This window comes from Macaca nemestrina, chromosome X (genome assembly GCF_043159975.1).
Source record: "Macaca nemestrina isolate mMacNem1 chromosome X, mMacNem.hap1, whole genome shotgun sequence".
Lineage (NCBI taxonomy): Eukaryota > Metazoa > Chordata > Mammalia > Primates > Cercopithecidae > Macaca > Macaca nemestrina.
Window position 1 is genome coordinate 6,076,489 of NC_092145.1, and position 13,876 is coordinate 6,090,364.

At 49.9% G+C, this 13,876-nt stretch overlaps 1 protein-coding gene across 1 annotated transcript; it reads right to left on the reverse strand.

Annotated features, from left to right (window-relative positions):
* Positions 1 to 7,933: 7,933 nt before the first annotated feature.
* On the reverse strand, positions 7,934 to 13,199 carry LOC139360732 (melanoma-associated antigen 9-like). The gene is made up of 3 exons (XM_071088612.1): positions 13,103 to 13,199; positions 9,589 to 9,659; positions 7,934 to 9,513 (listed from the first exon to the last, which is right to left on the reverse strand). The coding sequence occupies exon 3, from the start codon at positions 9,446 to 9,448 to the stop codon at positions 8,504 to 8,506; it is 945 nt and encodes a 314-aa protein (XP_070944713.1). The 5' UTR covers positions 9,449 to 9,513; positions 9,589 to 9,659; positions 13,103 to 13,199; the 3' UTR covers positions 7,934 to 8,503.
* Between the last annotated feature and the right edge of the window lie 677 nt (positions 13,200 to 13,876).

Genomic DNA, 13,876 nt, shown 5'->3' on the forward strand with positions numbered 1-13,876 from the left:
ACCCCCAGGTCATGTTCTCTCTCACAGGACAAATGAATCCTGGAATCAAGAGCCAAAAGGATCAGGGGAATCAATGCAAAAATGTGACCCGAGAGGAACTGACAACGCTTGTGCCTCTGAGAGGGTAAGAGGGGCCTCCGAAGCTGTCAGCGGCATCTCCCCTGCATTTGTCAAGGGGTCTCCAGGGACATCAGCTGTGTCTTTTGGGTGCCCCAAAACCACCAGAATCTGCCAAGAAAATAATAACAGCAAATACGATTTAAAGATCAAACTGGCTTTTATTGGCGATGCTAGAATTGAGCAACACTACATTCTGTAAAATAAAATGAGTGTTACAATGAACCAAGCAGACGAGGTTGGCTTTGTAGGCAGAACAGTGCTAAAGAAAGCAGAAACCAAAAAAAAAAAAAAAAAAAAAAAAAAAAAGAAAGAAAAGGAAAGAAAAAGAAAACAGATTCAGCATTTCAAAGTTCCTTTCCTTCTAAGATTAGAGCAGAAGGGTCTTCCTTATTTCGCTGGCTCAGGTTAATTGGAAGATTCTAAGTTTTGTTTTGTTTTTTTCTTTTCTTTTCTTTTCTTTTTAATTGGCCCATTGGAAAGTTCAGGATGATTATGTGGCACTCAGCACAAGTGACCCCATTCTGGTCGGGTGTGATCAGCTGGGGCTTAGGGCAGGAGGCTAGTCCACAGCAGTGGCCTCCCCTGAATGGTGTTTCACACAGGCCCGTCAGTTAATCAGCCTTTCTAAAGGAGACAGTGCTGGCTTTGCTTAACACTGAGCTTTCCTCCCTTGCTCTAGACAGGGATACTTGGATGCTTGTGATTTCCACTGGTTTTCTTTTCTACAGAATCTTAAAAGCCTTTTGTAGGAAACTTTGTCTGTGAGGAATTATAGTATTAACATTATTCGCAATCCATCTATATCTAGTGCTTGGATTTGCTTTCACGCTTTTTCTCTCTAACTCTGCGTGTGTGTTTGTGTTAAGTTTTTCAAGTATGGGTAACAGAAAGCGTTTCTGAAGGTGATAATTCTTGCCTCCTGGGATCCCTGGAGGAAGGAAGTCCACATGGAAAAAAGAGAGACGGTCTCCAGGTGGAGATACATCTTCAGAGACTTTAAAAACAGCTTTCAGCTTGTGTTCTATAAATGAACCAAAGATGACCTGTGTGTGTAGCCCCTAGGCTGGAGGAAAGCCTTGCTGATTGTTTAGATGTGGGATGTGGCTGGCAAAGGGCCTTGCAGCAGCATCTCAGCTGTCATGCAGCATTGCTCAGGTTTCTCTATGTTTTCCTTCACAAGACTGAGACCTGTTGGCTCAGAAGCCCATCAGCACAAAACTGAATTTTTCACACATTTGATTGTTTGAAACGTGGCACTGCCAAGCAGATCGTTAGGCATTCAGAGCCTTGCTGGCTTCCATACCCTGCTAGTCCTCACCTAACATCTGCTAACCATAGGTAAGATAGAATCTTATGGTTACGAGACTCCCAAGCCACTTTGCCCAGCTGCTGAGCAATATCACCTATACCCATAAGGTCCTTCTCCAATTCCCATCTGCACCATCAGTTCTCCTGCCTTCCTCCCGTTCTGATGGTGACCCTGGAAACACAGACTCTGGACAGTCTGTCCCCTCCCTGCATTCCCTGTCCAAGCACCACCCAATAAAGCTGCTTGTGTGGTATTGCCTCTGGTGATCCTATCATTTTCCTTGATCAACCCCCAGTCCCAAACAGTGTGAAATGAGCTCTTCTGAACTGGGACGTCAGCCACGTATAAGCCGATGACTGTTGGAGCTAAGGTGCATGATTTGAGGTGCACGTTTGGACTGTAAGACTGGCAAGGCCTAAAGGCCATAGGAAAGCATACCATGCAGGTGTCTCCCTGCCTCACTGTTGTCTGGCCTTGCAGCATGCTGGCTATCCTGCTGCTACAGAATCCCTTCCCCCCACTACCGACTGTTTTGGAATTGCAAATTCACAAATCTCAATAGGCTGGCCTTGACTCTAAGCTAAAACCAAAGGATCTGCTCTGGGCGGTTTCAGACTCACCACAGGCTGTGCCAAGCAGAAAGCAGGCATAGCTCAACGCAACAAAGGCATCTTTGACTCTGGAACCCTGGTAGGCTTTAAACACCTGTTAGTGAGGTTCAAAACTGTCACCACACAACACAGATGCAGCCCTGGACCTCGCACATCTCTTGCAGATGCCCATGATGAAGGGCCTGTTCTCCGGTGGGGCCAACTGGAGTGAAGCTGCTCATGGGCACTGTATTTCTGATGCAGACAGGTTGCACTTCTAACTGGTGAGATGTCTGCTGAAAGCTGCCTGTTGTGGGATGGCACCCCCCACCCACTGTGATTTCTCCACCCACTCGTGACAGATCAGTCTGAGATCTTCTCTCTAGCATGTCCACTGCCAGTCACTTGTGTCCCAGGACCCACGTCAGTTGCAATTTTAGGTAGTGGACAGACAGCCTAACTCTGCTTCCTCTCCTTCCTCCTGGTCCACACGCCAGGCAGTAGGATTATCAAATGCAGCTGAGCCCAGGAAGTGATGGATTTTTTTTTCTTTTTATCGTTGTTGTTCTACACTGTTTACTGCATAAATGAGCGGGATGAAAAGGGTTATGCAAACTCATTTTGGAATCTTCTGGAAACACAGGACTTTTTCCTGGCTGCTTCCTAAACATGACGGGTCTTTCTATTCACATCTTGTTTTATGACAGTGTTCTTCTGTGAAAATGTTTTTGTCCCCATGCCACATAGCCCTGCCAGGTGAGAAGGCCTCGGGCAGGGTAGGGGATGATTGAAGCAATGTAAAGCTTTTATTATTGAGTGGGCCATGCTGACTTAGTAAGGATGGAGGAAAAACACAACATCTGGGGAGGTGTGAGGAGGGCATTGTGATCTTGGTGTTGCAGAACTGTTCCCGGAAGCTTTCTTCTCTTGCTGAAGGAAAACTCGCCATGCTGCCTTTGCAAGCAGCTGCAATTTCTGTGGCTCCAAACTCACGGCTGCACCCATGACAACATCTGACCTTGCTGACTAGGGGACAGAGGGAGAGGCCCCGGCTCCTCTATGTTGCCCGCGGAGTACCTCCAGATGCCCTCCCTACCAGTCATGGAAAAGCCAAATTGTCTGCAAGTGAAACCAGGGGCTGAACTGGATTATGTGTCCTGTGTACTGGATACCCTTGTAGCTGGCAGGGGGTGCCATGGTGGGATGTCACAGTGAGGCCTCGATATTCTGTGCTTCCTGACTGAGTTCGGCCATCTTGGGGTGCCCAAATTATGGTACAGTGTGTGTTTGCAGGGGGACCACATGTGCGCTTGGGGTTGTAAGTCCCATGTGTGCCCTGCCTTTGTGACACGGCCTCAGCCCTGGATGACTTTCAGGTCAGGTCACAATAGTCCAGAGCTGTGTCCTGTCTGAACTCATGCCCCAATTGATTGAATTGGTCAAGTATAAAGAAAACATTAATACTGAAATTTAAGAGGGGAGCCACGTGGCTGTCTAAGATGCACCTCTGTGGTTAATGGGGTTTGTGTTAACTGGTTCAGTCCAGGACCCCTAATGGCATAAGTGACATCAATATGCAGCTCAGTTTCTCCCTGCTGTGTCAGGTCCTACTGATAATTTCCTGTAAAGACGCCTTGTCCAGAAGGGTGCATGGTTTAGAAAAGGAGCACTGGGCAAAGAAACCAGAAGTTGTAGTAAGGTCAGTATAGTGGAGAAATGCCTGTGCTATTTTTCCCTCTTGTATCTCCAAGCATGGACTCAAAGGCAGCCTAAATTTGAGAATTACACAAGGATAGGAAAAGCTGTATATATGAAGGTCTCTCTGTATGGTTCAAGAGCTAGGAAGGCAGGCCCGTAGAGGACACGGATAATGAGGGAAAAAAACCTTTTGATCCTGCTGGACCTGCCTCCACACCAGCCCCAGTCCTGAATCTGTAACCTGCGGTGGCAGCATCAACCACAGCTGGGCAGGCATCTAAAACCCTCAAATAGGTGATTCCTGCTCTCTGACAAGAAATTTCAACCAAAAAGTATGGGGAGAGTTGGGGGGTAAGAAATGAAAAGCACTTGTGCAGGTCATGGCACAGTGGCAGAGGCCAATGAAAAGACAGGCCTACTCATAGGTGTGTAGAACGCTTCCTCTCCCCCATACCTTTCCACGATGTCAGTAGGCTCCTGTGTAATAGCAGGGGAACAGTACTGAAACAAGTGCACATCGCAAACTTCATTGAAGAAGAGTCCCATGCCAGGCACAATGGCTCCCACCTGTAATCACAGCATTTTTGGTTGACAAGGCGGGAGGGTAACTTGAGGCCAGGAGTTTGAGACCAGCCGAGGCAACACAGAGTGACACTGTGTCTAAAAGAAACAAACAAAATAGAAGAAGAAAAAGTCTCTAGGGAAATCCAAGACAGGAGGTAAGAACAAAACAAGGACACCTGAGTAAAGTTTAACCTCTGACACATAGAGCTCCAGCAAACAGTAAACAGTCTACAGCATAGTCAGATAAAAATAAACTCTCATCTGAAAGGCCCTTTCTCTTCCATTCCATTTACCCAGGACATTACTACTGGCTTTCATCAAAAAATGTTACAAGGCATAGTGAAGGGGGAAAAAAAAAATCACAGTTTGAAGAGTAAATATCAGGTACAGACGCAGGTATGGCAGAGATGTTGGAATTGCCGGATTGAGAATTCATACCACTATGATGAATAGGCTAAGGGCTCTAACGGAAAAAGTGAACAACATGCAAGAACAGGTGGGTAATATAAGTAGGGAGATGGAAACTCTTTAAGAAGAATCACAAGAAAACACTAAAAATCTAAAACACTGTAAATAGGCAATAAAAGAAAACAGACAAATTAGATTTCATGAAAATTAAGAACTTTTGTGCATCAAAAAGCACTATGAACAGAGTCAAAATGCAAGTCAAAGACTGTGAGAAAATATCTGTAAATCATATATCTGATAAGGGATATATACCCAGGATGTATAGAGAACTCCTGAAACACGACAAAACAACAACAACAACAACAAAAATCAAAAATGGGTAAAATATTTGAATAGACATTTCTCCTAAAAATATATGCAAGTGACTGATGGGCACCAGAAAAGATACCCAACACCACTAATCATTAGGGAAATAGGAATCAAAGGGACAATGAGCCACCTCCTCCCACTCGCTAGGATGGCTACTGTTAAATAAAGCAACAAGGAACCAGGAAATAACAAGTTGGCAAGGATGTGGTGTCATTGGAATCTCTGTGTTGGTTGGAATGTAAAATGTTACAAAATTGCTGTGGGTAGCAGTATGTGATTCCTCACAAAATTCCAAATAGAGTTACCGTATTATCTAGCGATTCCCCTTATAAGTGTATACCCGGAATAATTAAAAGCAGAGTCTCAAACAGATGGTTGTAGATCCATATACATGTAGCAGCAATGTTCACCATAGCTAAACTGTGAAAGCAGCCTAAGTGTCCCTTGACACATAATTGGATTCGGAAAATGCAATATACATGCAATGGAAAATTATTCAGCATTCAAAAGGAAGGAAATTCTGGCATAAGGTACAGCGTGACTGAACCTGAGGACATTATGCTAAGTGAAATAAGTCAGGCATGAAAAGACAGTACCATAGGATATCATTTACACACGGTACATAGAGTGGTCAAATTCATAGAGACAGGAAATAGAAAGCTAGTTATCAGATGAGAGGGAGGAAAAATGGGGAGTTATTTTTAACGGGTATAGTGTTTCATTTTTGTCAGAGGAAAAGAGTTCTTCAGATGAGACATGGCGATGGTTGAATAAGGGTATGAATGTATTAAGACCCCTGAACTGTGCACTTCCCATGGTTAGGAAGGTTTATGTGATATGTGTTGTATCATGATAAAAATAATTTATTAGGAAAAATAAAACAACCCCCACTGTAACAGAAATGAAGGATATCTTTGATTAATTCACGAATAGGCAGGACATGGCTGAGGTAACAAGCACCAAGCCTGAAGAAATGTCAATCGAAAATCCAAACCTGAAATGCAAAGAGAGAAAAAAGGAAGGAAAAAACAGAACAGAATGTTCAAGAAGTGTGAGACAGTTACAAAAGGCACCACTGTGCATAACTGAAATACCATGCTCAGAAGGTGAGAAAGAAACAAAGGAAATATTTGAAGTGGTAATGGCTGAGAATTCCCCCAATTAATGACAGACATGAAACTGCAGATTCAGGAAGCTCATGGAACAGGAAACAGGATAAATACTAAGAAGTATACATCTATGTATATCATATTCAAACTGCAGAAAATCAAAGAGAAAAAAGTCTTGAGAGAAGCTGGAGGAAAAACAAGTGTGAAAGAAATCCATATTACGTTTCTCTGTTTATCCTCCCAACACTTGGCCGCCTAGCCTGACTCCTGAAAGGGAAATGCACAGCAATGTGAGGACACCAAAGACTTACCTTCTAGCTAGAGGATCAGAGGAAGTCCCCAGGGACCCAGTGAACTTGGGAAAAACCACTGAGAATAGCAAGTGTTAAGCAAGAGAACACATTAAATTGAGCAGAAATTCCTGGGCCCAACCTAAGGTGCTCATGCAGAAATCTTCATAGTTACTAAGGACTGGAGAAATGAACTAGTGGTAGATCATCACCCAGTTCTCAGCCATTATTCAGGATGACTCAGAAATACTATGGATGCAAATATCACAGCACCACCAACATCCGAATATGTCTTTTTTCAAGCACACCTGGAAGACTCGCCAGGCAGATTGTCTCTTGGGTCATAAAATAAACTTTTTTTTTTTTTCTTAAGACAGAGTCTGGCTCTGTTGCCCAGGCTGGAGTACAGTAGTGAGATCTCATCTTACTATACAGCCTCTGCCTCCTGGGTTCAAGGGATTTTCCTGCCTCAGCCACCCGAGTATGTAATACCATTTGACCCTAGACTCTAGAACTCTGGGATTTAGTAAATGTTGTTGTTCTCCAAGACTTACCAGAGAATATACAGCTCAACAGGACATGGGATAATCAGCCCAAACAGGGAGTTTTGTCAATGAAATTAAGTATTTCCTCTTTGCGAATGTACTTCAAAATTTGGGTGTTCTGGAGTCTTGCGCAGCTGAATGCAGCTCAGAGCTCCTAGAATCTGAATCCAGAATCAACTCCTTTCCTCTCTGCCACCTGCTTTTTGATCCAAGACACTGTTTTCACTTACTTTGTTAACACTCAAAATCTAACCTTTGCTTACAATTGGTCAAATCCCACCTGAGATAACTTGATTAGAATGCCTTTTAAATACAATCAACTCTGGCTCTCCCAGACAGGCAGAAAAGCACCTGGCCAGTGACTTCTGGGCTTCCCTTCCCGGGAGATTCACCCTCATCTTGCGGGAAACCCTTGCAGATGATAGGTATCCATCACCTAGCCCCTGCACTGTGTTCAACCGCACCGAGACGAGAGCGCTGGACAATTTCCTTCTATTCCTGTCCCAGGTGGAGACTCTTCTCTGTTCATCCACTATCCAAAAGGAACTGCTGAGCAGTTCTCCATTCCAGGCCTTTCTCTCATCCTCTGAGAATCTAGCTCTGGCACCATCCAGCTTCAATAGAATTACCTCCCCCAGAAGGAATTGCAGTTTCCCAAAGCCCGAAAGACCCTGGCTCAGGGCATATACACTCGACTGCTGTCACCTAGAGCCCCAAACCCTCACCCATGTTTTAGTTTCCTCTAGTTCTTAGAGGACATGGCACCATCTTAATTTTAGGATTGTGGCTCCTAGACTTCACCACCCTATGGGGAAGGGGTGGGTCTGGCTTACCTAGCCTCTCTACTACTAACCCAGGGTTTTCCGAACAACAGATGCTCAGTCCATGTTTGAAGAAAAAATGAGCCAGTGAATAGGAAAGATTATTCTTTCAATTTTTATTTCTCTTACATTCTCAAAGAAGCCAAGCAAATCCAGGTATACATGTATATATTTTAATTTTACAGGGGAGAGAAAGAGGTATAAGGCAAGAATTAACTACATTTTCATTTCATTATTTCTTTATGAGCTCTATTTTGCTGCTAAGTTCAAGTTTCTAAAAAAATTATTAATTCCTCTGCTACGTTATCTTGCCCCAATTCACAAAATAACAGGGATTTCCCCATGTGAATCAAAAGCAAGAGTCTTACTCCCAAATAACATAAACAGCAATAAGTGTGACTACTGTCATTCATTAACCTCGATGGTGAAGTTTATTAAACTGACCATTAAAAGAACATTTGAACAATTCCAAAGGGAGCAAAGATAAATCTCCAAATCACCGAATAGATAAGGAACCCAGAGAAAACATACAGTGTGTTCACTTCCACCCACTGCCACTGAGAACGCTGATTGCTCTCTTCAAATACAGAGTGAAGAATGGGCCTCATGTCGCATGGGGCAGGGCAGCTGCTGGATGGGGCCCTGACCCCACAAACATTGGCCCTGGCTGCAGCTGGTGCTCAGACTCCCTCTTGTTCCCCCCCAAAAGCCTCTTCATAAAGGGATGGGTAGCAAATGGGCTCTCTTGCATTGACCATGACCAAATAATTTATGACCTTCTCATAGTTGGTTTCAGCATGGGCCTTTGAACCCCACAGGAACTCATAGTGCACAGGATCACTGCCGGGCACCTGCCGGTACTCCAGGTAGTTTTCCTGCACCCAATCTTGGGTGAGCAGCTTCCTGGGCTCCCCATAGAAAACGTGCTCCATCCCAACATACACCCCCATCACACTCAACGCTTCCCAGATAACCTCTTCGGGGGCGCAGTTGTCTTTGGTTAAGATCACACCCAGGATAATGATCAGGAGGGCAGCCTTGGGCATACTATGATCGTTACCCAGCATGCTATCGCATGAGAGGCCAAGAGCAGTGACAAGGATGTAGGAGGGGCCGGCGGGGTCCACCTCCTTCACCTCAGTGCCAAAGATCAGCTGCATGAACTCGGAGGCTTTGCCGAAGATTACAGGAAAGTAGTGCTTGTAATTTTTGATGACACTCTCCAGCATTTCTGCCTTTGTGACCGGCTTCTTGACTCGATATTTGTGGAGCAGGAAACGAACCAACTCAGCCACCTTCAATTTCAGTGCTTCTTGGAACATGAACTCCAGGTGAGCTAGGTCGACCGAGGTGCTTGGCCCTTCATCTTCTTGACTGCTGGAGCCCTCATCGAATTGGCTCCATAAAGTGTAGTAGACGGAAGTGGAGGAGGAAGAGCCTCCCTGAGGACTCTGGGGAGGACTTGATGACCCAGCAGCAGACACCTCCTCCTCCTCATCAGAGGAGGAGGAAGCCTCCTGCTCCTCGCCTGTGGGATCCTGTGCACCCATCTGGCCCAAGTCCTCTCTTTGGGCTTCAGGGTCTTCATCAGGCTTGCAGTGCGGACTCCTCTGCTCAAGAGACATGATGACTCTGGTCAGGGCAGCAGTCGGGAGCGTGGGCAGGAGCTGGGTGATGGAGACCCACAGGCCTGGGGAGAGAGGGAGTGTGTGAGAAACTTCAGCTGAGAACCAAACCTTGGAGGTTCTAACAAAGGCTGACTTACAGGTCTTCTTCAGTGCTGCTCGGGGGCCTCTTGGGGCTCCTGTCCTCCTGGTCAGCCTGTCCTCTGAGAACCTGAAGGAGGAAGTGAGAGGGCTACTCAGCGTGCAGCTGGCCTGCAGAGATCAAGGCTCTATGAGTGACAGTAGGGTGGATGGGGTCAGGTGCTCTGGGTTCACATGTGTGCTGGGGCAGGTGGGGCCCTTGGTGCACATTCAGGGCGAACACTTCACCTTCACTGCTGACACTGCCTGGGCCTCTACTGCTCTGTGACCTGAGGACACTGTCTCAGACCAAGGCCTGCCTGCTTCCTGGAACTCCTGGAAGAGGAATCGAGGGACCCTTAGGCAGCAGACTGCAGGCAGAGCCCCGGTCCCTCAGTGCCGTCAAGAGGGCGGGCTGGACACTCTGAGTTCTACACTTTTGGGGTGGATGGTCCCCTCTGCGCTCATTCAGGGCCTTCACCTTTCTCCTGGCAGGGACTGGACTCCACTCCTCTACGTGCCTGGGAATCTCTCAGATCAAGAGCTCACATCCCTGACATGGAACAGAAGGACATGTCCCAACCAACATCTGGACACACCTGCCCAGGGTTTCCCCGGAAGTACAGTAAGAGATGTCCAAATTCAATGGGGTTCATGTGTCCTGGGATGAGGATACTGCCTGGTCCTCATCTTGATGCCTGCAGGGTCTGGAACCCTCCCTCTGTTGACCTGAGGCCCTATCTCCATGAGACACCTCAAGAGGAAGTGAGGGGAGTCCGTCCACCCAGTGGCTTCCCTCAGCTGACAGAAGGGGCAGGGTCGGGCTAGGTCCTCTGTGTTTGGTGAGTAGGGTCCTCTGTGTTTGGTGAGTGGGGTCCTCTGTGTTTGGTGAGTGGGGTCCCCTCAGTCTGTACCTTGACTCCTGGCAGGGCCTGGGACCCTCCCTCTGCTGATGTGTGCAGCCCCCTCAGACCAAGGCCAGCCCTCCCTGACACCAGGATGGACGAGGGACCTCAGCAGACAGCCCTGCCCAGGTTCTCTGGGGTGACAGTAGGGGCAGGGCAAACTCTCTTGATTTGAGAGTTTCTCTGGCCTGGTGGTACCCTCAATCCTCCCTTAGGTTCCTCACCTGGACTGCTGGCCAATCCTGGGACCACTGTGTCTGTCGAAGAAAGGGGGTCCCTGTTTTGTCCACACACCCTCTGAGAACAAAGTCCTCACCTCCCTGAGATCCAGAAACAGAGGTGAGGAGGCCCCACATCTGTCACCCCTGCGTGGAGTGTCCAGGGCCGACCCCACCAGCTGACCCTTTCGGGTATGAGGTGGGTGTTCCAAAGTCCTCCTGTGGGTTATTCATCTTCACTCCTGCTGGGACTTATATTTCCTCGACCTCCAAACCCGTGAGATGAGCAGACATCTCCCTTTACACCAACGCCTCATCCCCCTGAGGGTTCCTCAACTTCCTGCCGTGGTACAAGTGAGCTTGCCACTTAGCGCCATCCTTGATCAGGCTTCCCCCTCTCCCCCAGATCTAAGAACAGAGTTCACCTAGACTCTGTGGGGTGGCTTCTTTCTGGGCTGGGAGTACCTCCATTCCTCATGAAGGGGGTACACCTTGGGTCATGCTGATTCTGGGAGTCCTCCTTCTGCTGACCAGGTGTGGATCCCTCTGTTGAATCTCTCAGTGCCCCTGGGATCAAGGTATTCACCTCCCTGAGACTTCTCATCCCCAATCACGTGGGAGAAATGAGAGCATGCCACATGTCATTCCTGCTTGGGGCCACCTGGGGCTGAGAATAGGTGACATCAGTGTCTGTGAGGTCCTTTGTTCTTTGGGAGCATGGAGGTACCTTCTTATCTTCGGTCCTCACCAAACTTCCTCCCCCTCACTCCTGGAAGACCCTGGATTCCACCCTGTGCTGACCAGGTGTGGCTCCCTCTGCTGAGCTGAGGACGCCCCTTGGACCAAGGCCCCCACTTCCCTGAGACCCGGGAGGCAGAAGTGAGGGGGTACCTCATGGTCACTCATACATGAGATACCCAAGGCTGACCAAAGGAGCAGGTGTCAGGGGGCCTCATCAGTCTGGGTGCCCTCTAGGTATTCGTATTTACTTCGGACAGAATCTGGCCCCTTCCATTTTGCTGAACCAGAGATGAGTCTTGCAGACCAAGGAAAACTTCTCCCTTAGACCCTCTTTGAGAAAGTGTGTTTTGGGGGTGGGGTGGGGCACTTCCCTTCCTCACAGTCCTGCCTGGGGCCTCCCAAGACTGACGGCAGGGGCAGGTTTCCTAGGTCTGGGATGAGAGGTCTGGTGAATCCTTCCTCAGGGCTCTGGGACTCCTCCTTCTGCTCACCTGAGGCCCCACTCCTCATAGCACAGCCCTGTCCCCATTGACACCCGATCTCAGAAGCCGCAATGCACCACATGTGGCCACCGTGCCCGGGATAGCCCAGGTCACGATCCCCACTGAGCTGGACCCTGGGGTCCCCTGTGTCCTCCATCTTGTTCCTTCCCTGGTCTCCTAGGGGACCCTCTGTGGACCTGAGTCTCTATCTGTCGGATTCCCGAGGCTGAATGAGGAGGCGTCTCGGTCTCAGATGGGGGTGGGGTGGGCCCCTTGTCCTGGGGTGCTGCGTCCCTTCAGGCTTCCCTTGTCTCCCAGCAGGACCTGGGCCCTCCCTCTGTTCTCCCGCGGCCATGCTAACGATACCAAGCCCCTTCCCTTGGTCAGCCCAGGATGCAGACATCAGGATCCGCTTGCCCGCCATGCCTGGAACTTCCCAGGGTTGACTGCAGGGGCACTGACTCCCTCTATGGGGCCTCAGCCCTCCCTCAGGGTCCTGACCCTGATGCCGGGCAGAGCCTGGCCCCTGCCCTCTCCTAATCAGTCCTGCCATGGTCACACCAAGCTCTGACCCAGAGTCCCCTGGGGCTTAAGCAGTGGGGTGGCGAAGGGGGCCCAGCCTGAGAAGTCCGCCCCTGGCTGGTCCAGGGCTGGCAGCAGAGGTGGTGCTGGATTATTTGGGACCCTCTATCTGGGGTGGGGGCGTCCTCAGTCCTCCCTCAGCGTCTCAGTTCGCCTCCTCACAGAGCCTGGGCCCGCTTCCCTCTACCGATCTTCAGCCACCACTCAGAACCAAGCCCTTGCTACTCTCTGACCCCCAGCGCGCAAGTCAGAGGCCTTACATCCGGGCACCTGGAGCTGCTCTGGGTTGACAGCAAGGGCCGAACCGGATTCTGCCGCGGGAAACTTGGGGGGTGGGGTGCGGTGGGGTGGAGTGGGGGCGGGGTGAGGATGGAGGTGGGGAACCTGAGGCTGTAGGTCACGGTGGTGGTGGCTGGGTTAGGGGTGTGGAGGCCTTCGGCCCTCCCTCAGGGTTCTGACCTTGATTCCAGTCAGAGCCTGGGCCCAGCTTGATAAGCCCGACCCTGCGGGGTGATCCAGGGCTGGCGCAGGGGCGGCGCTGTATTATTTGGGGTCCCGTATCTGGGGTGGGGGGGTCTTGAGCCCTCCTTGAGGGTCTCGCCTTACCTCCTCACAGAGCCTGGGCCCGCTTCCCTCCGCCGATATCAACCCACCCCTCAGAGCGAGGCCCCCGCTACTCTCTGATCCCTCAAGTGCAACTCACTGGTCTCACATCCGGGCACCTGGGGCTTCCCTGGGTTGACAGCAGGGGCGGAACGAGATTCTGGCGCGGGGGGAGTTGGGGGTGGGGTGGAGCCTGTGGTGGGGTGGAGTGGAGTGGAGAGTGGGGCTGAGGATGGGGCTGGGGAACCTGGGGCCGTAGGTCATGGTGGGGTGGGGGGGCCCAGCCCTCCCTCAGGGTCCCGACCTTGATGCCCCGCAGAGCCTGGGCCCTGCCCTCTCCTAACCAGCCCTGCCCTGGTCACACCAAGCTCTCACTCCAGAGTGCCCAGCAGCTTGAGCGGCGGAGGGAGGGAGTGGGTCCAACCTCACAAGTCAGCCCCAGATCGGTCCCCGGGTGGTCCAGGGCTGGGAGCAGAGACAGCACTTGGTTCTTTCGAGTCCTCTATCTGGGGTGGGGACGTCCTCAGTCTTTCCTCAGCACCTCACCTCGCCTCCTCACAGAGCCTGGGCCCGCTTCCCTCCACCGGTATCAAGCCGCCCCTCAGAAGGAGGCGTGTCCCTTCTCTCTGCCCCCCAGTGCGCGTGTCAGTGACGTCACATCCGGCCTCCAAGCCTGGGCCTTCCCTGGGTCGACAGTAGGGGCTGAACCGGGTTCTGGCCGAGTAGGGGTGGGGATGGGGATAGGGGCCCTCAGTCATCCCTCAGGGGGTCCTGACC

Coding starts and splice junctions, on each gene's coding strand:
- LOC139360732 (XM_071088612.1), bottom strand. CDS start 9,448: ATGTCTCTTGAGCAGAGGAGTCCGCACTGCAAGCCTGATGAAGACCCT.